General features: G+C 62.0%; 5 protein-coding genes across 15 annotated transcripts; 4 read left to right on the forward strand and 1 right to left on the reverse strand.

Moving 5' to 3' along the window:
- The first annotated feature begins 10 nt into the window (after positions 1-10).
- On the forward strand, positions 11-1,481 carry PARP3 (poly(ADP-ribose) polymerase family member 3). Its single transcript, XM_005516023.3, is given in 8 exon segments — positions 11-119; positions 122-157; positions 160-191; positions 347-424; positions 669-810; positions 813-845; positions 1,051-1,218; positions 1,312-1,481. Coding segments are annotated over 8 exon segments (768 nt in total).
- A 1,131-nt stretch (positions 1,482-2,612) lies between these two features.
- Positions 2,613-5,180, forward strand: GPR62 (G protein-coupled receptor 62). The gene is made up of 2 exons (XM_005508910.3): positions 2,613-2,792; positions 3,096-5,180. Exon 2 carries the CDS (start codon positions 3,206-3,208, stop codon positions 4,439-4,441), a length of 1,236 nt encoding a protein of 411 aa, XP_005508967.1. The 5' UTR covers positions 2,613-2,792; positions 3,096-3,205; the 3' UTR covers positions 4,442-5,180.
- Positions 5,181-5,679: 499 nt separating this feature from the next.
- On the reverse strand, positions 5,680-17,702 carry PCBP4 (poly(rC) binding protein 4). 7 transcript variants are annotated; one of them, XM_065075062.1, is made up of 14 exons: positions 15,427-16,124; positions 14,134-14,537; positions 10,203-10,318; positions 9,875-9,898; positions 9,764-9,796; positions 9,383-9,499; positions 9,142-9,270; positions 8,792-8,920; positions 8,481-8,555; positions 8,267-8,311; positions 8,001-8,076; positions 7,561-7,613; positions 6,940-7,109; positions 5,680-6,601 (listed from the first exon to the last, which is right to left on the reverse strand). In XM_065075062.1, exons 1-14 carry the CDS (start codon positions 15,945-15,947, stop codon positions 6,286-6,288), a joined length of 2,208 nt encoding a protein of 735 aa, XP_064931134.1. In that variant the 5' UTR covers positions 15,948-16,124; the 3' UTR covers positions 5,680-6,285. The 7 variants fall into 7 exon arrangements, with proteins under 7 accessions (XP_064931134.1, XP_064931137.1, XP_064931138.1 ...); XM_065075065.1 differs by having other exon boundaries at positions 15,240-15,572; XM_065075066.1 differs by lacking the exon at positions 15,427-16,124 and adding an exon at positions 14,861-15,147.
- ABHD14A (abhydrolase domain containing 14A) lies at positions 16,026-17,371 on the forward strand. Its single transcript, XM_005508859.3, has 4 exons — positions 16,026-16,105; positions 16,252-16,367; positions 16,686-16,921; positions 17,189-17,371. Exons 1-4 carry the CDS (start codon positions 16,026-16,028, stop codon positions 17,369-17,371), a joined length of 615 nt encoding a protein of 204 aa, XP_005508916.2.
- Positions 17,691-23,919, forward strand: ACY1 (aminoacylase 1). 5 transcript variants are annotated; one of them, XM_065075069.1, is made up of 16 exons: positions 17,782-17,820; positions 18,874-18,973; positions 19,176-19,308; positions 19,940-20,004; positions 20,612-20,716; positions 20,831-20,925; positions 21,113-21,189; positions 21,432-21,521; positions 21,767-21,823; positions 21,932-22,005; positions 22,107-22,156; positions 22,352-22,496; positions 22,580-22,648; positions 22,743-22,822; positions 23,101-23,161; positions 23,289-23,919. In XM_065075069.1, the coding sequence occupies exons 2-16, from the start codon at positions 18,962-18,964 to the stop codon at positions 23,451-23,453; spliced, it is 1,278 nt and encodes a 425-aa protein (XP_064931141.1). In that variant the 5' UTR covers positions 17,782-17,820; positions 18,874-18,961; the 3' UTR covers positions 23,454-23,919. The 5 variants fall into 5 exon arrangements, with proteins under 5 accessions (XP_064931145.1, XP_064931143.1, XP_064931141.1 ...); XM_065075071.1 differs by lacking the exon at positions 18,874-18,973 and having other exon boundaries at positions 17,694-17,820; XM_065075072.1 differs by lacking the exon at positions 18,874-18,973 and having other exon boundaries at positions 17,799-17,931.
- The last annotated feature ends 322 nt before the right edge of the window (positions 23,920-24,241 follow it).

The following is a 24,241-nucleotide window of genomic DNA, read 5'->3' on the forward strand; positions in this document are numbered from 1 at the left end:
CCCCAGCAGGATGGGCAGCTCTGCCTCCCGCTCGCACCACCCATGCCCACCGGTCCTCGGGTTGGCACAGAGCCTGCAGGCGCAGAAGGTGAAGGAGGAGGAAGAGGAAGAAGTTGCCCATTACTGGTTCAGATTTACGCTGTGCTGTCCTGCCAGCTCTCCTGCTGGACCCAACTTCCCGGGAGTACCAGGTGCCACTTGTGCCATGATGCCCTGTGATTTGGCACAACAGTGCCAGGCCTGTGGGCACCCCAAAGGTCTCCACTGCCCCAGGGGGACTGTGGGCATTGCTGGCGTGGTTGCCTGTGGTGACACCGCTTTCCTGACCCCCCCCTGCCCCCAGAAGCTGGTCCAAAACTACATGACACAGACTGGGCACAAACTCCGCATCTTCAACATCTGGCAGGTGGCCTGAGACGGTGAGGTGAGAAGAAGGAGACAATTATCCCCATCCCGCAGTCAGGAAGCCCTATTTGCACCCCAGGACAGCATTACGGACGGCTCTGGGCTCCTCAACCCAGGGGGGTGGCCAGAAGCAAACAGGCACCTGCTCCCTGGCCCCTCCAGCCTGGCACTGTGGTTGGGCTGGAGGGGCTGGGTGGCAGTCCCCCACTCCCAGGCACCCATGTTTCCCTCGGTGGACAGCCCTTAGCTCTGCATCTTCCCAGGACGAGCGCTTCAAAGCCCATGACCACCTGGAGCACCAGCACCTGCTCTGGTACAGTACCAGTGTGGCGATGGTGGCAGCTATCCTGAAGAGCAGGCTGCGCATCATGCCCCACTTGGGCGGGCATGTGGGCAAGGGCATCTACTTGCGTCTGAGAACAGCAGGTCAGCCAGCTATGGTGAGGGTCCTGGGACAGACAGGGATGCCTGCAGGGTCTGTGCGAACCCAGCTGCATTTGCATACCCCCTGCCAGGCAGCTGTGGCCATGCCAAACCCCTTCCCTGCCATGGCAGCTGGTCCCTGTGTGCCAGGGTGGCCTGGGAACAACCAGGTGGGAATGCAAGGGCTGGTGCCATCATCCTCATCCCCTTCTCCCATGGCAGTGAGCTGCACATCTGAGAAGGCTGGCATCATGTTCCTGACAGAGGTGGCCCTGGGCAAACCCTGCTGCATCACCTGTGATGATCCCACCCTGTGTCAGCCACCCGCCAGCTACGACAGCATCCTGGTGTGTGGCCGGACAGAGCCGGATGAGCCTGGGGCAGGAGTGGGTGTGGGGTCTGTGGGGCTGGGCTGGGCATGAGGCAGGGAGGAGAGAGGCCAGATATTGGGCTTAACATGGTGGGAGGTGTCTTGTCACCCAGAACCCGCGCAGGATGAGGAGGTGCTGCTGGATGGCAGGAAGGTGCTGGTGTGTCAGGGCAAGCCAACCCCCATGCCTGCCTACAAGAACTCCTCCTTCAGCCAGAGCAAGTACATTATCTACCAGGAGAGCCAGTGCCGGATCTGCTACCTCATCCATCTCCACTTCTGAGGGTGCCCAAGCACCTCGCAGACCTCTCCCAGCACCAGCTGGTGGTGCCCACCAGCCCATCTCATTTCAACTCATTTCAACATCTCATTTCAACTATAGTGTATTTTTGCAAGTAAAGTGTGTTTTTGCAGACAGTGTATTTATCAACAGCATCTAAAAGAACTTGCACCTATGGCTTTAATAAAACTCATTATTTGTGGATCTGGTCGTGAAAATTTCTCATTGAATGCACCCAGACCTATAGTATATGTTATACTATTTGTGCACTTGTGCGCCAGAGTGGCCGTTGAGAACATTACAGTGCTGACTTGAGGTTATTTGCATCACTCAGGAGTTCAACCTAGCTGCCTTGCCTGGGGCTTAACTTCTGCTAAATTAATTATCTTAACGCAACACATGGGGACAGAGCTGCTTTGACCATGAATAAAAGCACTGTGCCTTGCACTGAGCAGTGCTGGCTCTTTCCTGCCTGGTGAGGTGGGTGCGGAGCAGAGAAGGGTGGTGGTGGGTCCCCACAGGGACAGTGGCAGTGGGTCTGGAGGGGCTGCAGGTTGTTGTGACCACCCAACTCTGGCAGCCTTCAGGTGAAAGCTTGTGACTTTCCAAGCCAGGTGCCCTCGTCACCTTAGCAAGGCACAAGACTCTTGCCTGTCACCATGGTGTCAGAGCTAGAGAGGACAAGAAAGATGTGCTGCCCTGCCTAGGCATGGAGGAGCTCATCCATCCATCAATCCATCCATCCATCCATCCATCAATCCATTCATCTAGAGGGCAAGCGCCTGCTGCCCTACCCCAGCACAGTTCCCATGCCAAGCCCCTCTCTGTGCCCACATGTGACCCCCAACACACATCTGAGTCCCTGGGGTGCTGGGGAAAGGCAACTGCTGACTGCATTACCCCGATGCCCCATGGATGCCCCAGAGCATCCACAAGCCGGTGAGGAGGACCTGCCTATAGGTTTGTCCCCCCGCGCCCCTGGGGACCTCGGGGCTTGTGCAGTGGGTGTCCATGCTGGGGGGCACAGGTTTCAGGGATGCCGGTCCCCCCCTCCTGAGCCCCCACTGGCTGCTAGGACCCAGCAGCTGTCCCTGTGGGACCGCCACGAGTGCAGGCAGCACCCGGGAGTGACAGCTGGTGCCATCCGCAGCTGGCGGGCTGCAGGCAAACAGGATGACGAATGGGTGATGGGCGGCAGGGAAGGGAGAGTGTGGCCTTGGACAGGGGCTGGCAGCCCCTGTTGTGCTGCAGGAGTGGTGGTGGTGAGAAGGACCCTGGAGAAGAAGGGAGCATCACCCACCCCCAGGAGCAAAGGTGAGCTGGGACTCATCCCAGGGTCCCCATGGCTGGATCAGGGATGGGGCAGGAGGTTTGTGCTGTTCCTCCCCAGGATGTGCTGGGGCAGGGGGATGGGGTGTCAGCCTGTCACAGGTGCCCACAGGTACCAGCGTTGGGGTCAGCCCAATGCCAGCCCTGGGGAAGGCAGGGTGCTGTGACCTCACCGGGCACTTGTCCCTGCTCCGGCATCTTGGAGGGGTTCAGATCATCTCCGGGTTTCTTTGTGGCTTTTCTTTGTTTTGGTTCTTCTCCTTCACACCCTGTTCCCCTCCCCAACAGGCAAAGAGAAGACGATGGCCATGTTTGTGGTGGATTTTCCCTCTAAGGGATGCAGGAGAAGAGCCCTTGCTGCCCAGGCACCAGATCTGCTGGCCTAGCCCTCAGAGGGGATGGCGAGCCCAACGGGGCTCAACACCACGGACAGCCCAGAGCTGCTTTCCGTCCCCGAGCAGTCCATCACCCAGGAGGTGGTGGGACTCCTCTGCATGGTCCTGCTCACCCTCACCGCCCTGGTGGCCAACACCCTCGTGATGGTCGTCATCCTCAAAACCCCCCTTCTCAGGAAGTTCATATTCGTCTGCCACCTCTGCGTAGTTGACCTCCTCTCTGCCATTTTCCTCATGCCCCTGGGGATCATCTCCAGCTCTTCCTGCTTCAACAGGGTGATCTACAGCATTGCCGAGTGCAAGGGCATGATATTCCTGAATGTCTGCTTCATCAGTGCCTCCATCCTCACCATCTCCATCATCAGCGTGGAACGGTACTACTACATCGTCCACCCCATGAGGTATGAGGTCAAGATGACCATCAGGCTGGCGCTGGCCGGAATGGTCTTCATTTGGGTCAAGTCTGTTCTCATCACTATCTTGGCAGTGGTGAGCTGGCCTTTAGGCAATGGGGCCACCAGTGCCAGCCGCTGCACAGTCTACTGGAGCCCTGGGGCCCACAAGAAGGCTTTTGTGATCATCTTCAGCATAGTTTGCTTTGTTCTGCCCACTGTCCTCATCTTTGCTGTCTACTGCAGTGTCTACCGCGTGGCCCGGATGGCATCCCTGCAGCATGTACCCATGCCTGCACCAACACAGGCAGCTGCACCGAGACACCGATCTGAATCCATTGCCAGCCACGTGACCATCATCACCACCAGGAACCTGCCACTGCCCAGGCTGACCTCAGAGCGCTTTCTGGGAAGCAACAAGGCCATCGTCACCTTGGTCCTCATTGTGGGGCAGTTCTTGTGCTGCTGGCTGCCTTTCTTTGCTTTCCACTTGCACTCCTCTGTTGCTGCTGGCACAGTGGGTGGTGGGCATGGGGAGATGGTGGTCACCTGGATTGCCTACTCCTCCTTCGCCATCAATCCCTTCTTCTATGGGCTCCTGAACCGCCAGATCCGGGAGGAGCTGGCCAGGCTCCGGCGCAGCTGTCTCAACCGGCCGCTGGGCCAAGAGATCTGTCTTTCTGTCTCAGAGGCTTCTGTCCAGGAAAACTTCCTGCAGTTCCTCCAGAGAGCGACTTGCACACTGGAGATGCACACCAGCTGCATCAGCCCTAGACCCAGGAACAGGCTGGACCAGACCAAGGTGGGCTTCCCTATCCCGGGTCAAGCTCCTGAGGAGAGCAGCTGAGAAGCAGAAGGCCCTGTCCCACCATGCTGGGAACAGGATGGGGACACACGACCTGCCAGGGACCCACTGGACCTGCCTGGACCCAGCCACCTGGATGTAGAGAGGTCCTTGTTCAAGTTTTGCTTCTTCTCTGAGGTTAAGGCGGGAGATGGTTTCTCTTCAGATCTGGGGAAGTCTCATCTCCCTTCTGCAGGCTAGGACAGGCTCTGGCCCCACCAGCACAGCCCAGTTGCATGGACAGGCTCTCCTTGGGACATGGGATGCCAAGGGGCTCCTACACAGGGGCAGAGGAGGGGACACCTCCATCTCTGTCGCTCTACTGGGACTATTCTTGGCCAGTGGGGAGGACATGTCCCTTGCACCCTACCTAGGAGCAATGGCCCATCTAACACCACTAACACCAGTAACACCAAGGTCCTGGGCACCCCACTGAGCCTGGATGGGTGACGTGGAGCCCTCCATTCTTGGCTCTGTAACCCAAAACTAATACCTGGGTGAGGAGTCCCTGTCACCCATGGTACTTACCAGGGGGATGTCACTGCAGGGCTGACTCTGGCTGTGTCTGGATTTTCCCAGCTGGTGTGGCTGCTTGTGATACCCATGGACGTGCCCAGCAATGCCCCCTGTCCCCTCCAGCTGGCAGGGGCTGTCCCCTGGGCGGGGATGCTGGACAGTGGTCCGTACTGGGCTGTTGATGGCCACAGCTGCCCAGCTGAAGCCCAGCCAGAGGTGCTACATGCCAGCCAAACTGGGCAGCTGGCCAGGGGTGCGCTGGGGTGGACATGGTGGCACGGGGCAGGGGGGGCGGGGCATGCGGTGTGCTCCTGGGCAATGACAGCCAGAGGGGACATGGGCCTGCTGTGCCCCTTTGGTGTCATTCTTCTGCAAGGCTTGGTGACCCTCCCATGGGGTCCCTAGTGCAAGAACAGGGACTGGACCCTGTTGGTGGCTGCTTGAGGAGGACATCACCCCCAGCCCACCCACAAAGGTCCCAGGGATGGTGCTGGCACAGTGCGTAGGAGAACCCCCTGCCCCAGTAATAACTGGGCAGAACTGCCCCATGGCCTTTCAAACTGCCCCATGGCAGGGTGGCTCTGGGAAAAACCCCAGAGAGACTGGGGCTGAGGTCCAGCACCCCCCTGGCCACAGAGACGCTGCTCCGGCCAGCAGCCCATGTCCCCAGGAGCTGGGGCTGCCCCTGGTTGGGGGGGTGTTTCCACCCAGAGTGGGGGATATTCTTTTTTTCTTGTAAATTTTATCTTTTTATTAAACCATTGATAAGTTACAAAGGAGGAAAAAATATAGACTTATATATACAGCATTTCCAAGCCAGCAGGGACTGGCTCTTGGATGGGGTTGCTTGGAGGTGATTGGGGAGTGCCCCCCACAGAGCCAGGGGAAAGGGGACCCCCAGAGAGACCAGGCAGCCCCTCATCTGGTGCGATCCAGCTTTTGGATGCCAGCCAGAGGGTGGGCAGGGGTGGGACAGCAGGGTGCGCAGGGGGAGGGGCAGGAGGCAGGGGTCCCACACCAGCACTGGGTGAAGGGACCGCGGGCCATCAGGGACAGCCCCTCCAACCAAAACCAGGGCATGTGGTCCCCATGCAGGAAAATTGGGGAGGGGGGCACAGCACTGCTGGGCTGGGCAGCTGGCAGTGGAGCAGCCCTTTCCTCCAATGGGTATCACTGCTGGGAAAACTCTTCCCTTCCCTGGGGTGAGGGGCAACGGGGTCCACCCCAGACATGGGGCCCCTGGCAGGGGCTGGGGGACAGGGTGGGTGGCAGGGAGGTGTCCCTGGCACCAGGTAACACCCTGGACCCCTTTGCCCACCCGCTGGTGGGGCTCAGTAGGGTGAGAACTTCTGCCGGTCGGCTTTCTTGGTGCCGTTGGCTGACGAGATCTTGGTCGTGTAGGTGTTGGTGCCGCCATTGGGACCTGGCACAGAGGACGGGGACAGCGCCAGGAAGGACATTGGCTTGAGGCCAATGAAGTTGGAGAGAGAGATGGTGTAGGGGGTGCCAAGCAGGGCTGGGGGGGCTGGAGCGACGGTGGGCAGCACTGCGCCGGAGCCCGGAGTGAGGGGCTGGGAGAAGCCCATGCCGAGGTCCATGGAGCCAGGGCCCGGTGGCGCCTGGGAGGTAGATTTGGCTGTCTCTAAGCTGCAGAAGCAAGTGAGAAGGATGGGGTGGTGAGGACCATGGTCACAGAGTGGGTCCCCCACCCCAACCTGCCCATCTTAGGGTGCAGGGACATTGTGTCTCATCCCTTCTGGCACAGGTCTCCATGGGACATCCTCTCGGGAAGGATAAAAAGCTGGGGCTCAAACCCCGTGGGGTCTTGATTCTAGCACCCACCATCTGAGGACCTCACATCACCCCCTGTTCACCCTTCCTGAGGATGCTGGGCTCGAGGTGTCCCCAAAATCTGCATTCAGGTGCTAAGGAGGTGCCACCTCTCACTAGCAGCCAGCATGTGTTTCCACCAGGCTGGCACCTACCAGGCTGTAATGAGGTACTGAGCCACAGTGATGCTGACGGGGGACCCTGTGATGGTCACATGCCGCTCACTGGAGCCCTCGGTCTGGTTCCCGATCTTGATGTGGGCGCCTGACATCTGCCGGATCTCACTGATCTTGCTGCCATGACGGCCAATGATGCAGCCGATGAGCTGGAGGAACAGGAACTGGGGTGAGCTGGCAGCTGCCAGAGGAGCCTCAGCAAGCAGGGAGCTCCCAGGGGCTCACCCAGCCACCCTCTACACCTGGGAGGATTGGGTAAACTGAGGCAGACACCAGGAGGGCAGGGCACTGCTTTCCTTGGGCAGACCTTGCTTTTTGGTCTCACTCAAGCCTTCCCTGGCTGGCATCACTGGGCTGCCATATCCCAAGGCTTTTCCTTGGTGTTGGCCAAGCCCTTTCTCCCCCCTGTGCCTCAGTTTCCCTTTTCTTCCAGCTGCTTCTGCCCCAGCATCCCCTCCTGCTCCTGAACTCTGACGGTCGAGGCAGAGCTTCCCCTGTGTAGGGCAGTGGGTGCTGGCCCCTGCAAAGCGGCTGTGGGGTGGAACATTTGTGTAGGGGCAAGCTGTTGCCTCCCTCGCCATCTTTGGAACCCACACATACGTCATTGGGCACCAGGAACTCCTGGGAGCTGTTCTGGGAGCTGGTGTCCAGGCCTGGAGGGAGAGACAGGGATGTTAGCAGTGGGGTGGTGGGTCTCCAGTAGCTCTGTGCCCCTACCCCAAGCCCATGCTGGGACAGTCAGTGGCCCTGGGGACAAATCTGAAGGATCTCTGTGGAGAGGCAGGGAGGATGGGACATAGGCATCAGTCATAATTGGGTGCCAGTGCTTCCCCACTGCAGGGTTGGGGGGGCTCTGGTGGGTGCAGGGACTCCAGGAAATCAAGGACAGGGTCATTTTGGGGGGCAGGTAGCCATGCTGGTGGGGGACTGGGATGGGAGAAGGTGCAGTGGATGGGGACACCCTCATCAGTGCCAGGTGGCTGGGTGAGTCAGGAGGGGCATCCCACAACCCCAGCCCTGGGGGCACGGAAGATGCTCACCTGGCACCATGGAGGGTGCGTGGCCCAGGGAGGTGAAGGGGAGCATGTGCCCTGACAGCTGCTGCAGCTTCGTCATCTGCCCGGGCAGCAGGAGGAGGAGGAAGGAGGTGTTAGGGGTGATGGCAGAGGGTCCCCTGTCCCTTGCTGGGGCCGGACACTGGCAGCCAGTGCCTTCCAGGTCGGGCACCCCCAGCAGCCCTTGTCCCAGAGGGCACAGCCCCAGTGCCCATGGGAGCAGCACTGGGCAGCCAAAGGGACAGACTCACCTCTGCGGGAGAGACCCCACTGTACTGGCTCTGCATGGGGAAGCCCTGAAGGGGGAAGGAAGGCAGATCAGTGGGGGGCCAGGCGGGGACCCCTCCCTCAGGCCACCCCTCTGGGGCAGGGAGGCAACCCTGAGCCCCCTGGAGTCAGCCCTCACTGGCAGAGGTTGGCCTCCCCTGGCCACCCGATGTCCCCCAGGGGGCTGTGGCCCCTTACCTGGTTGGCAGAGAGCAGGATGGTGCCCAGGGAGAGGCCAGGGTGGTAGGGGATGGTGGCCCCCTTCGGAGGCGACTGGAGAGGGAGGGAAGGAGGTGGAGGGGATGAAAGATGATGTCAAATGCCCTTGCAGCCCCCCACGTCCCCAACAAGTTGGGCATGGCCCGCAGCACCACCTAGGCAGGGTGCTCTTAGGGGCTTCAGCATGGGGGGACCCTGGTGCCCAGGTCCATGTGGGCATGGGAGCCCCAGAGAGTGGTGGGGAAGCCAGTACATGCTCCCCAGGCCTGGGTAGGGGACTCGGTGGGTACCTCCAGGATGACAGCGCAGATCTGCCTCACACAGTGGATGATGGTGTCTGGCACCCCTGAGACAGTGACAGCCCGTTCGGTGGAGTTGGGCAGCAGATCACCAGCCACCTGCACCTGCGCCCCGGTGCTCTGGGGGGGCAAAGGGAGATTCTGGGGTCCCTCAGCCACTCCCCACTGTGGCTCAGCACCTCACACCTCCCATCTCCTCCTGGGCACCCAGGGACCTTTACAAAATGCGCAGGGCGATGCTCCACTCCTGCATCACCTGCATCACCTCCCACAGCTCCCATGCCTGGGCCTCCACACCCCCCTAGGGGAAAAGGGGAGCTGAAACACAGAGCATGCCTCACCTCCCGGATCTCCCGGATCTTAGCTCCTGCCTTGCCGATGAGCGAGCCACACTGGCTGGCTGGGATGACGAGGCGCAGCGTCACTGGCGATCTGCCCACTGCTGCCCCATCACTCCCTGCTCCCAGGTCCTGCGAGGTACCAGGAGGAAAAGTAGCATTGGACCCCCATGAGGCCCACCGGTGTGGGGTGAATGCTCCCAGCTCAGGGGGCACCCAGCAGAGGTGTCATGGGGCTGCCTACCTCCTCCAGCTTGAAGGCGATCATGGAGACGGCACGGAAGACGGCATCAGTGGAGCCGGTGATGGTGGTGATGCGCTCGGGGCAGGACCCCTCTGAGATGGTGATGCGTGCACTGCTCTGGGGACAGTGTCACACCCCGTCAGGGGTGTTATGGGACCTGAGCTCGATGTCCCCCCACACAGGGAAGGGGTCACCAGGGGTGGTCTTGATGCCTGCAGACCTAGGCTTTCCCCCTCCCACCTGCCCCAGGCAGCTTTCCCCGGGGTGCAGCCACAGCTTCCCGGGGGCCACAAACGAGGGGGACAGGGTTGGGCACGTGGGAGCCATCAGGTGCTGGCAGGACAGGCAGCAGGTTCTGGCAACCCCCCAGCATGCCCTTACCTGCTCTCGTATCCTCTTAACCGTCTCTCCTTTCTGTGGGGAGAGGAACATGGTGGGTGGTCAGGTCCAGGGAAGCCTGGACCCAGCAGCGCTCTGGACCCCAAATCTTACCTTCCCGATGATGCTGCCAATTTCCTGCAAAGGCAGAGACGAGGGTGGCCCCGTCAGCAGGCAGCTCCCTGCCTGCCACATCCCTCCTCTGCCCACAGCCTGGCAGATGGGCGATCCCTGCCCTGTGGCCACTGGGACATTGGGTGGCTTGCTGGTGACACTGGGGCATGGGAACAGCCCCTCCCTGGCTTAGAACAGGGGAAGAAATACTGCTGGGGATGTGGTTACTGGAAGGATTGGGTCCCAAGCAGGGGAGGAAAACAGGATGTGGCCCCCCCACCCTGGGCATTGCTGACCCCCCGAGCAGCAACAAGCCCCCACTTGTTACCTTGCCATGCATGAGCATGCGGAGGGTCAGGGTGATGCTGAGCTCCGTGTCCTCAGGGCTGCCACTTACGCTGCTGGCTCCATCCGGCGATGCCATGGCGGGAGGGCGAGCTGAGCCTGTGGGACACAGCAATCTTCAGAAAGGGGGGAGGCCCCAGCTAACTCCCCCCCAAAATCGGCAGCCTGAAAAGCACCATAGCTGGGAAGAGGGGAAACTGAGACAAGGGCAGTATGCCCTCCTCCAGTGGGAAAGGCTTGTACAGCCCTGTGGTGCCCAGGGCCCCAGGCTGTGCAAGCCTTCCTCTTCCTCCTCCTCCCCTCTTCCCGTGTGCAAAGCCCCAGGGGAAACTGAGGCAACCTCCCTGATAGGGACCACCAGCCCTATGTGAACCACGGCATGATGCCCAATGCATGATGCTGCTGCACTCTTTCCCCCCCTGAGCACCCCAGGGCCCCCCCTCAGACTCTGAGCCTGGGGGACGGGGGTGGCCAGGACCCCATGGTGCCAGCGTGGGGCCGGGAGGAGGACAATCACCGTGTGTCTGGGCATGGGTGGGCGGCTGCGGCACCGCTGGCTCCCAGCGAGCCGGGTGATGCCAAGCGGCTTTGAAACAAAGCACCCGTGTTGGGGCTGGGGCCCGTGCCTGCGGGCATGGCGGGGGGGGGGCAGTTATTTTAGGTGCTGGCAGGACTCACCACTGCTACAGCACATCTCCTGCATCAGGGTAATGGGGCGGGGTGGGGGGGGGCAGGCTGGTCATCTCTGCACCCCCAAATGCTACAGCTTGCACCCCCGGGGTGGTTTGGACACCCCCCCGCCCCCAAGTTACTGGGGGCTGGAAAAAGGGGGAAAGGCTGTGGAAGGGGGAGTATTCCTGTTTCTGATGGAGGGGGGAAGAACGAAATGGGAAGGGGGGGGGCGTGGTACCCCCCTGTAACCCCCCACCCTGCAGCCTCCGGAGCCGCGCGTGGTGCAGGCGGGGACGGGCAGCCTGCGGATCCCCCGGGGGTGCCCGGCAGCGGGGACCTGCCGGGGACAAAAGATCCCACCGGGGGAGAGAAGGACGAGGCCGGCAGTGGGGTGGGGGGCAGGCGGCAGCGCACGGGTGTCCCCCCAACTGCCACAGGCGATGTGGGGGTCCGCGGGCAGGGGGGTGCCCTACCCCAGGTGAGCCAGGCTGGTAGAGACACCAGAGGGCCCGGTGATGGGCACAAGCCACCTGCCCTGTCCCCGTCCCGTGGCTGGCATCGGGACAGCCACGAAACCGGGTACCGCCCGTCCTTCGGGCACCTTCGGGTGGCAAAGGGAGGTGACGGGGGGGACAGGAGGAAGCCCCAACCCCGTCCCAAGGAGAACCTCCCTCCGCTCGCCCTCCCGGCCGCATGTCCCCGAGCCCCCCGGGAAGGGGACTGGCGGGTACCTTTCCGTGCGCCTCGTCCCTCCGCCGCCGGCCACCCCGCTCAGTGCCACATTGTCCCCGGCGGCGCCCAGTGACACCCGGGGCAGGAACAATGAGCCGCTTGACAGGCCAGGGCCAGGCTGGCAGCCCCGGCCCCCACCCCGGTCCACGCCGGGGCCCCCCTCGCTCTTCCCCTCTCCCACATCCCTCCCTCCGGGATCCTATTACAGCGGATAAGAGACACTAAAAGGAACAATGCACCCTGGGTAAGGCCATCTGCCACCGCTGGGGACATTCCTGTCCCCCCCTGCCCCCCCTCTTTGGCTCACACATCGCCCCTCTTTGTAATTGCGGTTTTTTTTCCTGGAAGCCGATCAGCTGGCAGGGCTCGAGGGCTCAAGGACACCGGAGCGGGCAGGGACAGGGTGGCTGGCACCTCAGGGCCCGCCGGCACCCAGGGGTGCTGCTAGGGGGGGGAGCACCTGGAGGGTGGGGGGAGGGCAGAGGCACCCCTGTATGGAGGGGCCGGGACTGCAACAGGGTTGCAACACCTTGCTAAATTGGGTGAGGGGCAAGAGATGCTCAATCAGGGGACCTGCCAGGGACAGACAGGGGACCTGCCAGGGCAGGGACCAGCTCCTGCACCCTTGGCACTGCCCCCACACAGGCATCCTGTGCCCACAGACAAGTGCCCCCCCCCCCCCCCCGCTACCTCCCCCACTAAATCCTCCTGGGCCCTGGCGTAAGCAGCTAAAGCCCAGGCAGGCTTGGGGAAGGGGGGGTGTCAGGGGGGCACCCCGCTGCTGGCTCCATCTGTGCCCCCAAGTGCCTGGCACAGCAGCACTGAGGGGGAGGAGATGAGGTGGTGGGCAGGGGGCTTGTCCCCCTGTCTGTCCAAACAGGCATCTGTCAGGCCTCCCTGCCCGCCCCCCCATCTGTTCATAGCAGCCACTCAATCAGTAAATCCGCCCCCTGCCTTCCCAGGGCACTGGGCTGTGGCTGCTGTGGTCAGGAGCCTGCCAGGGCTGGCAAGTCCCCTTTAAGCCCCTGTGGATTACCCTGAACTTGGTTGCCAGCCAGGAGGGGTGGGAGAAGGAAGAGAAGGATAAAGAGGAGGCTGGCAGGCCAGGGACACAGGTGTCACCAGTCCAGGAGACCTACCTGTGCCCAAACACAGTCCTGGGGCTCCCTGGGCACTGAGTCTCTCGGGGGTCCTACCAGCGTACCTATGGGTACGCTCCAGCAGCCTCGCAGCCAGCACTCCCCCACCCACAGGGCAGCACTGCCCAAATGTCCCATCCCTTGGTGGTTGCACCTCCCCTGCTGTCACTCCCCCAAACTTGCACGGGATGGCAGCCACAGAGGAGGTGGGAATCAGGGAAGGAGGCAGAAAGGATGGAAAGAAGCAGGAGGAAGGTGGCAGGAAAGTGGTGGCAGAGCTTGCGGTTTTATTTGGTCCTAAGGGAGGCTGGGTGGGGACACCAGGCATGCAGCTGGGTTGGCGCAAGGGTGTGTACACAGATGGAGGGGGGGTGAGCTGGTCACATCCCCCTGTCCTGTTGGCCCCTCCACATGTCCCATCCCACTCACTCCAGCTGCTGCAGAAAGCCCAGGAGCTCGTGGTGCCACTCATTGGGCTTGTCCAGGTAGCAGGCGTGTCCGGCATCCTGTAGCACCAGCACCCGATGCTCAGGGAGGTGCCGCAGGTTGTTCAGGCTTGCCTGCCCCAGCTCTGTGTCCTGGTCCCCATATACGATCAGCGTGGGTGTCTGGAAAGGGGCAATAAATTCTGAGCCTGCCAATGGCACCCAGGCACCTGCTCCTCCTGGCAAGGGACACCGTGGGACTAGGATATGGAGGGGGGACACTTACCTTTCTCCCCCACCCACCACAACAAAGGGAAACTGAGGTTCAAACTCAGGAGTCTCCTACTGTCCCCTTTCCCTCCTGTTACCCCATGGTCATGTTCTTTCACCATCATGTTTCCCTTTTCCAGTCAGAATGGGTTTTCTGGCCTGTTTGGCCTTTCCCCTGCTCAACCATGGTGCCAGGGTCCCCTTCTCACTGCGCCCTCTGTGTTCCCTGACCTCCCTCAGTGTCCCTCCAGGTCATACTTTGATTTGGGCGTACTGCTCCGCCGTGAACTTCTCGGTGCAGATGGGTGCCACGGGCACATATGCCTTGAGCAGCTGGTTGTGCTGGAAGAGGAAGGGCAGGGAGTACATGCCACTGAGCGATGGGCTGATCACCACAGCTGGACCCAGGCACAGAGCCTCCAAAACAGCTTTCAGGAAAGCTCCTGGTGCCAGCTGGCCCACGGGCGCTGGGGCCACAGCATCCTTCGAGCGCCCCAGTCCTGAGACGTGGGAGACAGAAGTTGCCCTGTCAAGTTCCCTGCCTCCTCGTGGCCAGGAGAAGCCAGCACAGCAGGATGCCAGGGTCGCAACCCTGGCATCACAAACCCAAGTGACTGTGTCGGCTCCCCCATGGCCACCACCTCGCTCTGGAGCTGTGCTCTTCACCACATCTTACCCGGCAAGTCAATAGCCACAGCTCGGTAGCCGTTTTCAGCCAGCGTGGCAAGTGTCCGCAGCTGAAGCCAGGTGTCGGAGGAGAAGCGGATGCCGTGCAGGAGCAGGACGCTCAGCTTTGGTGCCCGCTGGGCCGGCTCGGCTCGGCGGTAGAACAGGGTTTGGCCTTCCACCGTGACGGTGCTCTCGGTGAGCTGCGGGGCGGCCATGCCACGGGGTCGCGCTAGTGCCGGCCGCCCCTCGCCTCCTGCTCCGTGCCGCACCACGGGGCCGGGGGACCGTGTCTCGGGTCCGAAGGCCGATGGGGCGGGGAGGGGGGAAGCAGCTGCTCGTTTCCTGGCCGCAAGGTCCCTCCTCCTTTCCCCATCGGCCGAGGTACTCGGAGGTGGCAACTTTCTGACACGCCTACCGCACAGAACACGGAACATGGGTTTTCATGCATTGTCTGTTCATTGTATCTTACTCTAGGCATTCCAGAACGGAGAAGTTAATATGTATAAGGCAATTAAGCATGCGCATTAGAATCAAAGATCAAATTGTGGTTTATGCAAAATAGGGGGCTGTCTTCTAATACTTATAGTTAGCTGATCGGTCAGTACTTAACTTTCCCTTTTCCTTATCATAAGCCCGCACATTTTTGCAAGGATAGGCTTGTTGCACCACTTGCACATTTTTGTAAAGACGGGGGACAGTCGTTTGTTTCACAACCGAGCCCCGCCGAGGCCTACCCGAGAGCTAGCCGAGCCGAGCCGAGCGTTGCCGAGCGCTTCCCGAGCCCCGCCGAGCCCTACCCGAGAGCTAGCCGAGCCGAGCCGAGCGTTGCCGAGCGCTTGCCGAGCCGAGCCGAGCCCTACCCGAGAGCTAGCCGAGCCGAGCCGAGCCGAGCGCTACCCGAGAGCTAGCCGAGCCGAGCCGAGCGTTGCCGAGCGCTTCCCGAGCCCCGCCGAGCCCTACCCGAGAGCTAGCCGAGCCGAGCCGAGCGTTGCCGAGCGCTTGCCGAGCCGAGCCCTACCCGAGAGCTAGCCGAGCCGAGCCGAGCGCTACCCGAGAGCTAGCCGAGCCGAGCCGAGCGTTGCCGAGCGCTTCCCGAGCCCCGCCGAGCCCTACCCGAGAGCTAGCGGAGCCACAGCCGAGCTCAGCCGAGCGCTTGCCAAGCCGAGCCGAGCCGAGCCGAGCCGAGCCGAGCCGAGCCGAGCCGAGCTGAGGAGAAAGCTCCAGCCGAGCCCTAGCCGAGCCAGCCGAGTTCTGCCGAGTGTCCCCGAGCCCCGCCGAGCCCTGCTGAGCTCTGCCGAACCTGGCCAAGGCCCAGACGGGCCCTGCGAAACCGGAGCTCCCCTCCCGGCACCCTCCGTTCTCTCCCGAGGCCTTGGCTCGGTGGGGCCGTGCCGACCGCTCGGTGCGGCGGGCAGGAGCCCGGCTGACGGCCCTCGGGGCCTGCAGCGCTGCGGCCTCCCGCCAGGCGGAGCCTGGGGTCGCCGCTGCGGCGCCGTGCGGGCCGGGGCCAGGGGCGCCGCATGTGCCGGCTGGAGCTGAGGGGCGGCGGGGCCGGCGGCCGGAGCCAGCAGGAGCTCGGGAGCCCGGGACCGAGTGGGGCTGGCAGCACGGGGTGCGAGGGTCGCAGGCCGGAGCTGAGGAGAGCACCGTGATCTGGGGCTTGCCCCCCAGCAGTGGGTTTGGGGCTGCCAGCCCCCTTGCTGCCATTTTCCTTCTCCGGGAGGAGCGGAGATGCTGCTTGCCCGCAGTCACCTGGGGCTCCTGCTCCTCGGGGCGCTCCTCACCCTTGCCCTCTACCTCCTGCTCCCGGCTGCCCAGCATGGGCAGCGCGTGGTGGGTGCCCAGCCTGCCGGGGGGAAGCGGGACCAGCAGGTGACCAACATCACCGTGCGGACAGGAATGGCTGCGGGAGAGCCCCCAGTCTTCTACAGGGAGGCTTCCGCAGGGCGCCAGGTCGGCAGCACCGCCAGCCTTGGGAGGTGGGTCAGCCCTCTGGCTCCCAGGGTGGAGGAAGGTGTGGGTGACAGTCCCTGGGGGCCTGGCCCCGCCACCCCTCATGGCTGCTGGACATCTGCAGCAGTGGCATGTTCCCTGACCCCTTTCCTGCCTGTCTTCCCTACTGTAGGCCTGACGTCCTGTTCCTGCACGGCCAGGCGTTCACCTCCAAGACCTGGGAGGCCTTGGGCACACTGGCACTGCTTGCTGGAGAAGGCTACCATGCAGTTGCAATAGATCTGCCTGGTAGGACTATGACACTGTGCTTAAGTTGATCCTTTTGGGGAGCTCTGGTCCCCCATCCACCAGTGGGCTCAGGACCTCTTTAAGGAGCTAGCAGTGGTCCCTGGGGCAGTGTGCGTGGGACCCTGGGGTGTTGACCTCCATGGCCACCCAAACCCTTTTGGCTGGGGCTGGCTCAGTCCAGCTGGCATGTGGCTACTGCTGGGGCTTAATCAAGTGGCTGTTTTTTGCCAAGCTGGCTGAGCCTTGTGAGGAGAGACCATTGCAGGCTGCACAATCCCCCCTGCCCTATGTCACTGTGTACCCTCTGCCCTGTGCCAGGCTATGGTGATTCACCTCCAGCGGAGACAGTGGCCACGGAGCAGGGCCGTGTGGCCTTTCTGAACCATGTTCTCCAGGAGCTGGGCATGCGGAGGCCCATTCTCGTCAGCCCCTCCATGAGCGGCCGCTTTGCCTTGCCCTTCCTCCTGGCATGGGGTGACCGGCTGGCTGGCTTTGTGCCTGTGGCTCCCGTGGGCACCAAGGACTACACTGCTGAGCAGTACCGGCGTGTCCAGGTGAGGTGGGTTGTTGGGCTCCTGAGGGGTCCCTGGGCACTGGTGAGCCTCGTGGACCAGCACCCAGGGTGCTGGGTAGCATGAAAGCGTGGTGGCATGGAGGGTGACCCTGTATTGGGGTGAGTGAGGGGGATTTATGGCTCCCTTAGCTGATAGGGAGGCTTTGCAGCCCCCCATGGTGGTGGATGGAGATGGGCACAGCCCAGAAGCGTGGTGACCATTTCCCCATCTGATAACTGCTCTGATTTTCTCTCTCCTCTTACGAAGACGCCCACCCTAATCCTCTACGGTGACCGTGACACAAGCCTGGGTCCCCAGGCCCTGCAGAGCCTCCGGCACCTCCCCAGGCACCGCGTGGCTGTGGTGCCTGACGCTGGCCATGCCTGCTACCTGGACAAGCCAGAGGACTTTCACCAGGCCCTGCTGGGCTTCCTGCGCCAGCTGAAGTGAGAGCCGCCTCATCCCCTGCTGAGCGGAGGACAGGGGGCCAGTGTGTCCTGAGGGACTGGAAGGCACAGGTGGCTGGCGTGAGCGGTGCCATTCTCTTTTGGGGTGGCAGAGGTTGGGGACGGAGTGTGTCCCTTGCTGGCGGGACAGGGTGTTGCCTGTCACGAGGCCAATAAACTGATGCTGCTCCGGTTTCTGCGTGTGTTCCCAAGCGCCGCGGGGCCCCCTCGGCTCCAGCCCCATCCCACTGCCTCTGGTGCAGGGCAGGAGGGTGCCTGCCCGTCCCCGCTGTGCTCCCTGCCCGTCCCTTACCTTTAGCCCATCCCGTGCCCGCCGCTCCTCCCCTGCCCGCCCCTGCCCACCTCCTGCCCGCTGCCGGCTCCGGGGCGGGGCGGAGCGGCGCCGAGCGGGCGGAGCGGGGCCGGGCGGGCGCCGGCGGCAGCAACGCGGAGGTAGGGCCGGGGCGCGGGGCCCGGGGAGCGGGGTCGGGCCGGCGGCGCCCGGCAGCCTGCGGGGTGTGCTCTGGTGCTTCCGCCCCCCGCGAGCCCGCGCCCCCCGCCACGGTACCGTGCACCTCCCCGTACCCCTTGCACCCCTGGCCACAGTAACCTGCACCCCCCCTTCAGCTTCGCACCCCTCCACTACCCCCCTGCACCCCTAGCCACGGTAATCTGAGCGTCCTCGTACCCTCTTGCACCCTCCCTCTGCTCCCCTGCACCCCTAACCATGCTACTCTGCACCCTTGAACTCTTTTTCACTGCTGATCATGGTATCTTGCACTCCCAAGCACCCCCAACCATGGTATCCAGCACCGCTCTGCCTTCTTTCCTGTGCTACCCCTGCACCCCAATAATGCAAGCACTGCACCCCTAAACACGGTATCCTGCCCTCCCCTTCCCCCACTGTGCCCCTAACCACAGTACCCCTGCATCCCTACCCATGGTACTGTGCACTCCCCACACCCCTAACCATGGTACCCCTGCACCCTACCCGTGCTACTTTGCACCCCTAGCCACAGAACTCCCCTGCATGCCCAGCCACACTCCCCTTGTGCCCCTCTTGTAGGCTCTCTGCACCCCCTGCTCCCATACCCCCCAGTGTTCCCCTTGATCTGATCCCTCCTGCTGTACCCCCATGTACCCCGCAGCACCCTGTATCCTCATGCTCCCCTAGCCACCCAGCACCCCTCAAACACCCAATAGCCATCACCCTCCTGTACCCCCCAAGCCCCTTTGTCCTCTGTAAGCACCTGATCACCCTTTACCACCCCCCATTTCCTTGCACCCTCAGCACCTTTCCTTGTACCTCTTCTGCAACCCCTAAGCAGGCAGTGTCCCCCTTTCCTTACCTGTACCCCCTTACACCAGCATCCTGCCTTCCCTGCCTGCACCCCCAGACCTGTAACCACCAGGTAACCCAAACTACCACGTGTCCCTGCCCCTTACACCCTTCTTCCCCCTATAGCCCACTTCCCCACCTTGTTACCCCCCTTTTCTCCCTACTAGCCCTCTACACCCCAGCTGGCCCTTCCCTGGATCTCACCCCACACCTGGGCATCACAGCTTGCCCTGGTACCACGTTTGGGGCAGGAACATGTGCTTTGGGGTGAGGATGAAAGGATGACATGGGGCACATACCCCATCTACCCCGTACCCAAGTTGGGGGTACCTCTGTAGTGGCAGCATGCCAGGACTCACACTAAGGAGACCTTTGCCCCATCCCGCCTCAGTTTCTGTGACAACTGAGCTTGCCAGTGGACTTTGGAGGGATTGGTGGGTGATTAACCATCTTCCTGCTCTTCCCTTAGAGCTTTGCAACCCTGGGTCCTGCCATGGCACCCGGGAAGACTGGGAAGAGCACGGGGCCCTTGGAGGACCCCTCAGTTACGCTTTTCCGGGAGTACCTGAGGATCGACACTGTCCACCCCAAACCTGACTACGGTGAGGATGGGGGGGGACAGGATGGGGAGGCATGCGGGGAATTGGCAACACAGCTTTGCAGCTCTGGTCTTTGGACCTGGTTGCCCGAGTCCTTGGCCAGGGCTGTTTTGATTGTGGTGTTAAGGAACAAACACCTTTGTGCCTTATCTCTACTGGTGTCTTTGATTGGGACAGGGATGTCTCTGCACCCAGAGCTGCCTTTTCTTCCTCCAGCCCCTTGCACTGGGGGCCACCCCTTTCCACAGTGCCCTGACTCTGGGACAGATGCTTGTAGCAACCCAGTGTAGATCTCCTCCTGTTAATGTTTCCATCTTCCCACTAAAGTACATTGAGATTTCTTTATTGGTGAGGAGCTCCTACATCTCCTATGGATGACCATCCCCCCTGAACTCGCCCCATTCAATTCTTATTTTTTCATGTTCCCTTAGTCCTTGCCCCAAAGGGGTGGTGACAAGCTGCTTCTGTCCCTGCTCCTGACCACTACTTGTGCCCAGAACCTCCATCACCTGCTGTCTCTGGTCACATCTTTCCTTGGCCTGGGAGCCCCGGAGAGCCTTGGGGTCTCCGGGATGTAGCAGTGAGAGGGGAGGGAGATCCTGACGTAACTCTGGTCATCCCTGCTCCTCCTCAGAGGCAGCCATCCAGTTTCTGGAGCGCATTGGCACAGACCTGGGCTTGACGTGCCAGAAAGTGGAGGTGAGTGAGGCAAGGTGTGGGCCTCCGTTCACCCACCCACCCACCCATCCATCCATCCATCCATTCATCCATCCATCCATCCATCCCTCCCTCTGTCCCTCCCTTCCTCTGTGTCTGAGTCCTTAGTGACCGGGCTGTTCCCCTGTCACTGCCCCAGAGATGGGCAGGAGTGAATCCCTTCTGCCTGTAATCCTCTGCTGACCTGAGCCCTTCCTTAAGCTGGTATTTGGGCTGATCTCCGCTGACCTTTGTGGCTGCCTGTGCTATGATTAGCCGGGGACCTGGCAGGGTCATGTTGGCTGGGGACGTCCGTCCTGCTGGGCACCAGCTGTTCCAGGGGAGTCCTCGGCACAGGGGGAAGACAGTGGATTTGTCTCCTGTCCTCCGTCTGGGTTGCAGCCAGGAGCTGGCACCCGCGCTCAGGCTGGCCCTGGGGTGCAGGCATGCCTGCTTCTGCTGCCTGTCCTCTCTTAGTGGAGGAAGGGGTGACTTGCCAGGTGGCATCAAGAAACTTTTCCCAGGCTGGTGCTTTTTGGCTCCAGCTGGCTGGTCGCAGCCCCTCTGTCCCCAGATGGGACCCCAGTGACATGCTGCCCTTGCTCCACAGGTGTGCCAGGGCTACGTGGTGTTGATCCTGACCTGGCCAGGCACCAACCCCCACCTGCGCTCCATCCTCCTCAACTCCCACACTGATGTTGTGCCCGTCTTCGAGGTGCTGGGACAGGGCGAGGGGTGGGATGGGGATGGTGGGAAGACAGGGGGTGGCAGGCGAAGAGGAGTTGGTGCCTGCCATGCTCCTGTGCCATCATGGCCACTGTCCCCACAGGAGCACTGGACCTACCCACCCTTTGAGGCTGTGAAAGACTCACAAGGCAACATCTATGCCCGGGGTGCCCAGGACATGAAGTGTGTCTCCATCCAGTGAGTGGAGGGCTCTGTGCCCACTGGGAAGAGAAGGAATGGGGATACCTCTGAGTGATGCAGGACAGGATGCCACCGTGCCCAAGGTCCCTGGGGCTGAGGGTGCCACCACTTGACCTCCTGGGGTAGCTCAGCACACACCAGCCCCTCTCCTCTGTGATACCCAGACACCACCTTCTCCCTGCAGGTACCTCGAGGCCATCCGAAGGCTGAAGACAGAGGGAAAAAGTTTTGCCCGCACCATACACCTCACCTTTGTGCCTGGTGAGTCCCCAGAGTGTCCCCTCTCACAGGGACAGGAGGGGCTGGCAGCTGGTTGATGCGCAGGAGTTCCCTGTGGTGTGCCAGCCTCTCCAGATTTGGAGAGGCTTGAAGCTGGAAGAGTTTCCATGTCCAAGGACATCGGGTGCACTGGTGGCACCCAGGCTAGCATGGAAGGAGGGCCAGGGTGCAGGGGGCCGAAGGATGCCCCAGTTCCTTCCTCCATGCAAGGCTTTCCCCCACAGATGAGGAGGTGGGTGGCCACAAGGGCATGGAGGTGTTTGTGCAGCGTCCCGAGTTCCGAGCACTCAACGTGGGCTTTGCCCTGGACGAGGGTGAGTGGTGGCAGAGCTGGAGCAAGGACGTGTCCCCTCTTGGCTTGTACCCCTCTGCCTGTTGGCATCATCCCCTGGGCACTGGGACCCAGCATGGCTTCCAGGGACACCCTCGGGGGCTCCTTCCCCTGAGCAGTGACGCACCCGGTGCCATCCTGGAGGGGAGATGCTGCCAGGGCAGAGCAGGAGGAGGCACGTCATGGCACCCCTGTGCCCCACTGACCCCCTGGCTTTGCCCATTACAGGCCTGGCCAGCCCATCTGACACCTTCAGTGTCTTCTATGGCGAGAAGAGCCCGTGGTGTGAGTAGCTGCGTTTCCACCACCCCCTCCCTGGCTCCGCTGTGTGCTGGGGCAGTGGTGCTGCCCCGACTTTCTGCTCAACATCTCCCTCTCCCCCCTCGGCCACAGGGATAAAGGTGAAGTGCATGGGCAGCCCCGGGCATGGGTCTCGCTTCATCAGCAACACGGCAGCCGAGAAGATGGTAAGAGAGGGGGGTACTCACTGTGCACCCCCCTGCCCACCCTGGCACTGCCAGGTGCCCCTTTATAGGGCTGCTCCTCATCCCTGCCCTTCCCTCCCCAGCACAAAGTCATCAACTCCTTCCTGGCCTTCAGGGAGAGTGAGAGGCAGAGGTAGGAGACAGGCAGCAGGATGGTGGTGGCTTCAGTTCAGTCTGTGGAGGGGGCCCTTGGCATCCCAAGCCAGGCTCTGATCTGGTGCTGCTGCCCTGTGCCTCAGTTTCCCCATTTGGGGGTGGTGGCGGAGTGGGAGAGCACTCCTTCTTCTCCTCAGGTAGCAGAGGGTGACTTTCCTTTGTGTCCTCCGAGGCTCAAGTCCGACTCAAGCCTGACCCTAGGGGACGTCACTTCTCTAAACCTGACCATGCTGGAGGGGGGTGTCTCCTTCAATGTGGTGCCCTCTGAGATGGCAGTTGGCTTTGACGTCCGCATCCCACCCACCATGGACCTGAAGGTGGGTGTCACACCGGCCCTGCCCAGAAGGGGAGTGGGTTGGGGGGTACCCCCCTCACACCCCTCCTCTTGTCTCTACCTCAGGCCTTTGAGGAGCAGGTGGCTGCGTGGTGCCGTGATGCTGGGGATGGTGTCACCTATGAGTTTTTCCAGGTGAAGGATCTTGGCCACTTGAGCACATCATGCCCATCCCTTCCCTGCCGTGTGCCCACCCCTTTGTCCCTCACCTGCCCTCTTCCTCCGTCAGAAATGCATGGACCAAAACGTCACCTCCACCGAGGAGTCAGACCCGTGGTGGAAAGCCTTCAGTGGGGCCTGCAGGGACATGTAAGTAGTGTCCCAAGGAAGTGCAGGATCCTGGTGGGGTCATTCTCTGCTGGCAGCCAGAGGGTTCCCAGGAGTTTTGGGTCACGGCAGGGGTTATAGGAGGAGATGCTTTATGCCGTGCCAGGGCATCTTCTCCTGTCCCCCTAAAAGGGATGGGATTCAGCATCCTGCAGGTGTCAGGGACCTTCCTGGCATGGTCACTTTCCCCACAGGGTGGCAGGGGGACAGGGGACCTGGTTGCCCTGCTGCCCATGCTGATGCAGGTTCTTGATTGTCAGGAAGCTGCAGCTCAAGCTTGAGATCTTCCCAGCTGCCACTGACAGCCGCTACATCCGAGCAGTGAGTGCAATGCCAGTGCCCCCATGGGTCCCCCACCCGGGGTGGGATCTGCAGCCCCCAGCAGGAGAAATGCCAGAGCAGAGGGGGGCACGTGGGGGACCTCATCCTCTACCCTCCCCATCCCCAGGTAGGACACCCTGCTATCGGCTTCTCGCCCATGAACCGCACTCCGGTGCTGCTTCATGACCACAACGAGTTCCTCAACGAGCAAGTCTTCCTGAGGGGCATCGACATCTATGCCCGGCTCCTGCCTGCCCTGGCATCGGTGCCCCCACTGCCCACTGAGGGCTGAGAGCCTGGTGAGGGGCAGGACGGGGGGTGCCAAGAAGCAGGACACAAGGCTTTACAAAGAGAGCAGGGATGGGCACAGCAAACACCAGCCAGTGTGCCGGGCGCCAAGATGGTACCATCCCACGTTGGCTGCACTCAGGGCTGGCCTGATGGTGACACTTGTGCTGAGTGTCCTGGCTGTGCCATCAAAATCTGGGTCCCAACCGCCCCCTGGAGGTTGTGCCCATCTTGCCCAGGTGCCACCAGAGGCCCATGCTTGGGTGCCTCCTGCCTTTCCTGGTGTCAGCAGTGCCTGCCCCTGTCCCTGTGCCACCTCTGGCTGTGCTGGCTGTGGGGTGAGGGGCTGGCTGGTGCCCCTCTCTGCCCGCTCACGCCTTGTCCTGCCTCCCTGCCCGCCCGCCCGGGGAGCTGGGGCCAGTGCCACCCATCCTTGCTGTGCACATCAATAAATCTCCTTGATAAGCAGGGCCAGGAGCAGGCTCTCTGTCCATCTGTCTGTCTGTGGCACTGCCCAGGGGCATCTCGGGGAGTTCAGGCACTGCAGATTTCCTCAGCACGGTGGGATCTGCTGGGGTGCTCTCTGGGGTTTGTGAGGCTGAGGGATGGTGCTGCAGGCAGGGTCCTGTCTGGGCAGGCTGTGGGGCAGCTCCTTGGGAGGCTCCGCTCCAGATCAGCTTTGAGGTGCCAGCAGGGCACAAGAGCAGCCAGTGGTTCTGGGCTTCATCCTGCTCCCTACACCAGCGCCTGCTGCGGTGCTGCTCCCCCAAACCCTTGGGTCCAGGCAGGCAG

This window comes from Columba livia, chromosome 10, assembly GCF_036013475.1.
Source record: "Columba livia isolate bColLiv1 breed racing homer chromosome 10, bColLiv1.pat.W.v2, whole genome shotgun sequence".
Lineage (NCBI taxonomy): Eukaryota > Metazoa > Chordata > Aves > Columbiformes > Columbidae > Columba > Columba livia.

Bases quoted from the DNA above. Each gene is read 5' to 3' on its own strand.
- GPR62 (XM_005508910.3), top strand. From the start codon at position 3,206: ATGGCGAGCCCAACGGGGCTCAACACCACGGACAGCCCAGAGCTGCTT.
- PCBP4 (XM_065075062.1), bottom strand. From the start codon at position 15,947: ATGCTGGGCAGCCGGGAGCAGGAGGTAGAGGGCAAGGGTGAGGAGCGC. The intron at 14,538-15,426 runs GTTCGGCAGAGC...TCTGTGCGGTAG, and splicing joins CCCGTCTGGGCCTTGGCCAG to GCGTGTCAGAAAGTTGCCAC. The intron at 6,602-6,939 runs GTAGGTGCCAGC...TTGCTTCTGCAG, and splicing joins CAGTACCTCATTACAGCCTG to CTTAGAGACAGCCAAATCTA.
- ABHD14A (XM_005508859.3), top strand. From the start codon at position 16,026: ATGGCTGCGGGAGAGCCCCCAGTCTTCTACAGGGAGGCTTCCGCAGGG. The intron at 16,106-16,251 runs GTGGGTCAGCCC...TCCCTACTGTAG, and splicing joins AGCACCGCCAGCCTTGGGAG to GCCTGACGTCCTGTTCCTGC. The intron at 16,368-16,685 runs GTAGGACTATGA...GCCCTGTGCCAG, and splicing joins AGTTGCAATAGATCTGCCTG to GCTATGGTGATTCACCTCCA.
- ACY1 (XM_065075069.1), top strand. The intron at 20,005-20,611 runs GTGAGTGAGGCA...CTTGCTCCACAG, and splicing joins TGACGTGCCAGAAAGTGGAG to GTGTGCCAGGGCTACGTGGT. The intron at 22,649-22,742 runs GTGAAGGATCTT...TTCCTCCGTCAG, and splicing joins TCACCTATGAGTTTTTCCAG to AAATGCATGGACCAAAACGT.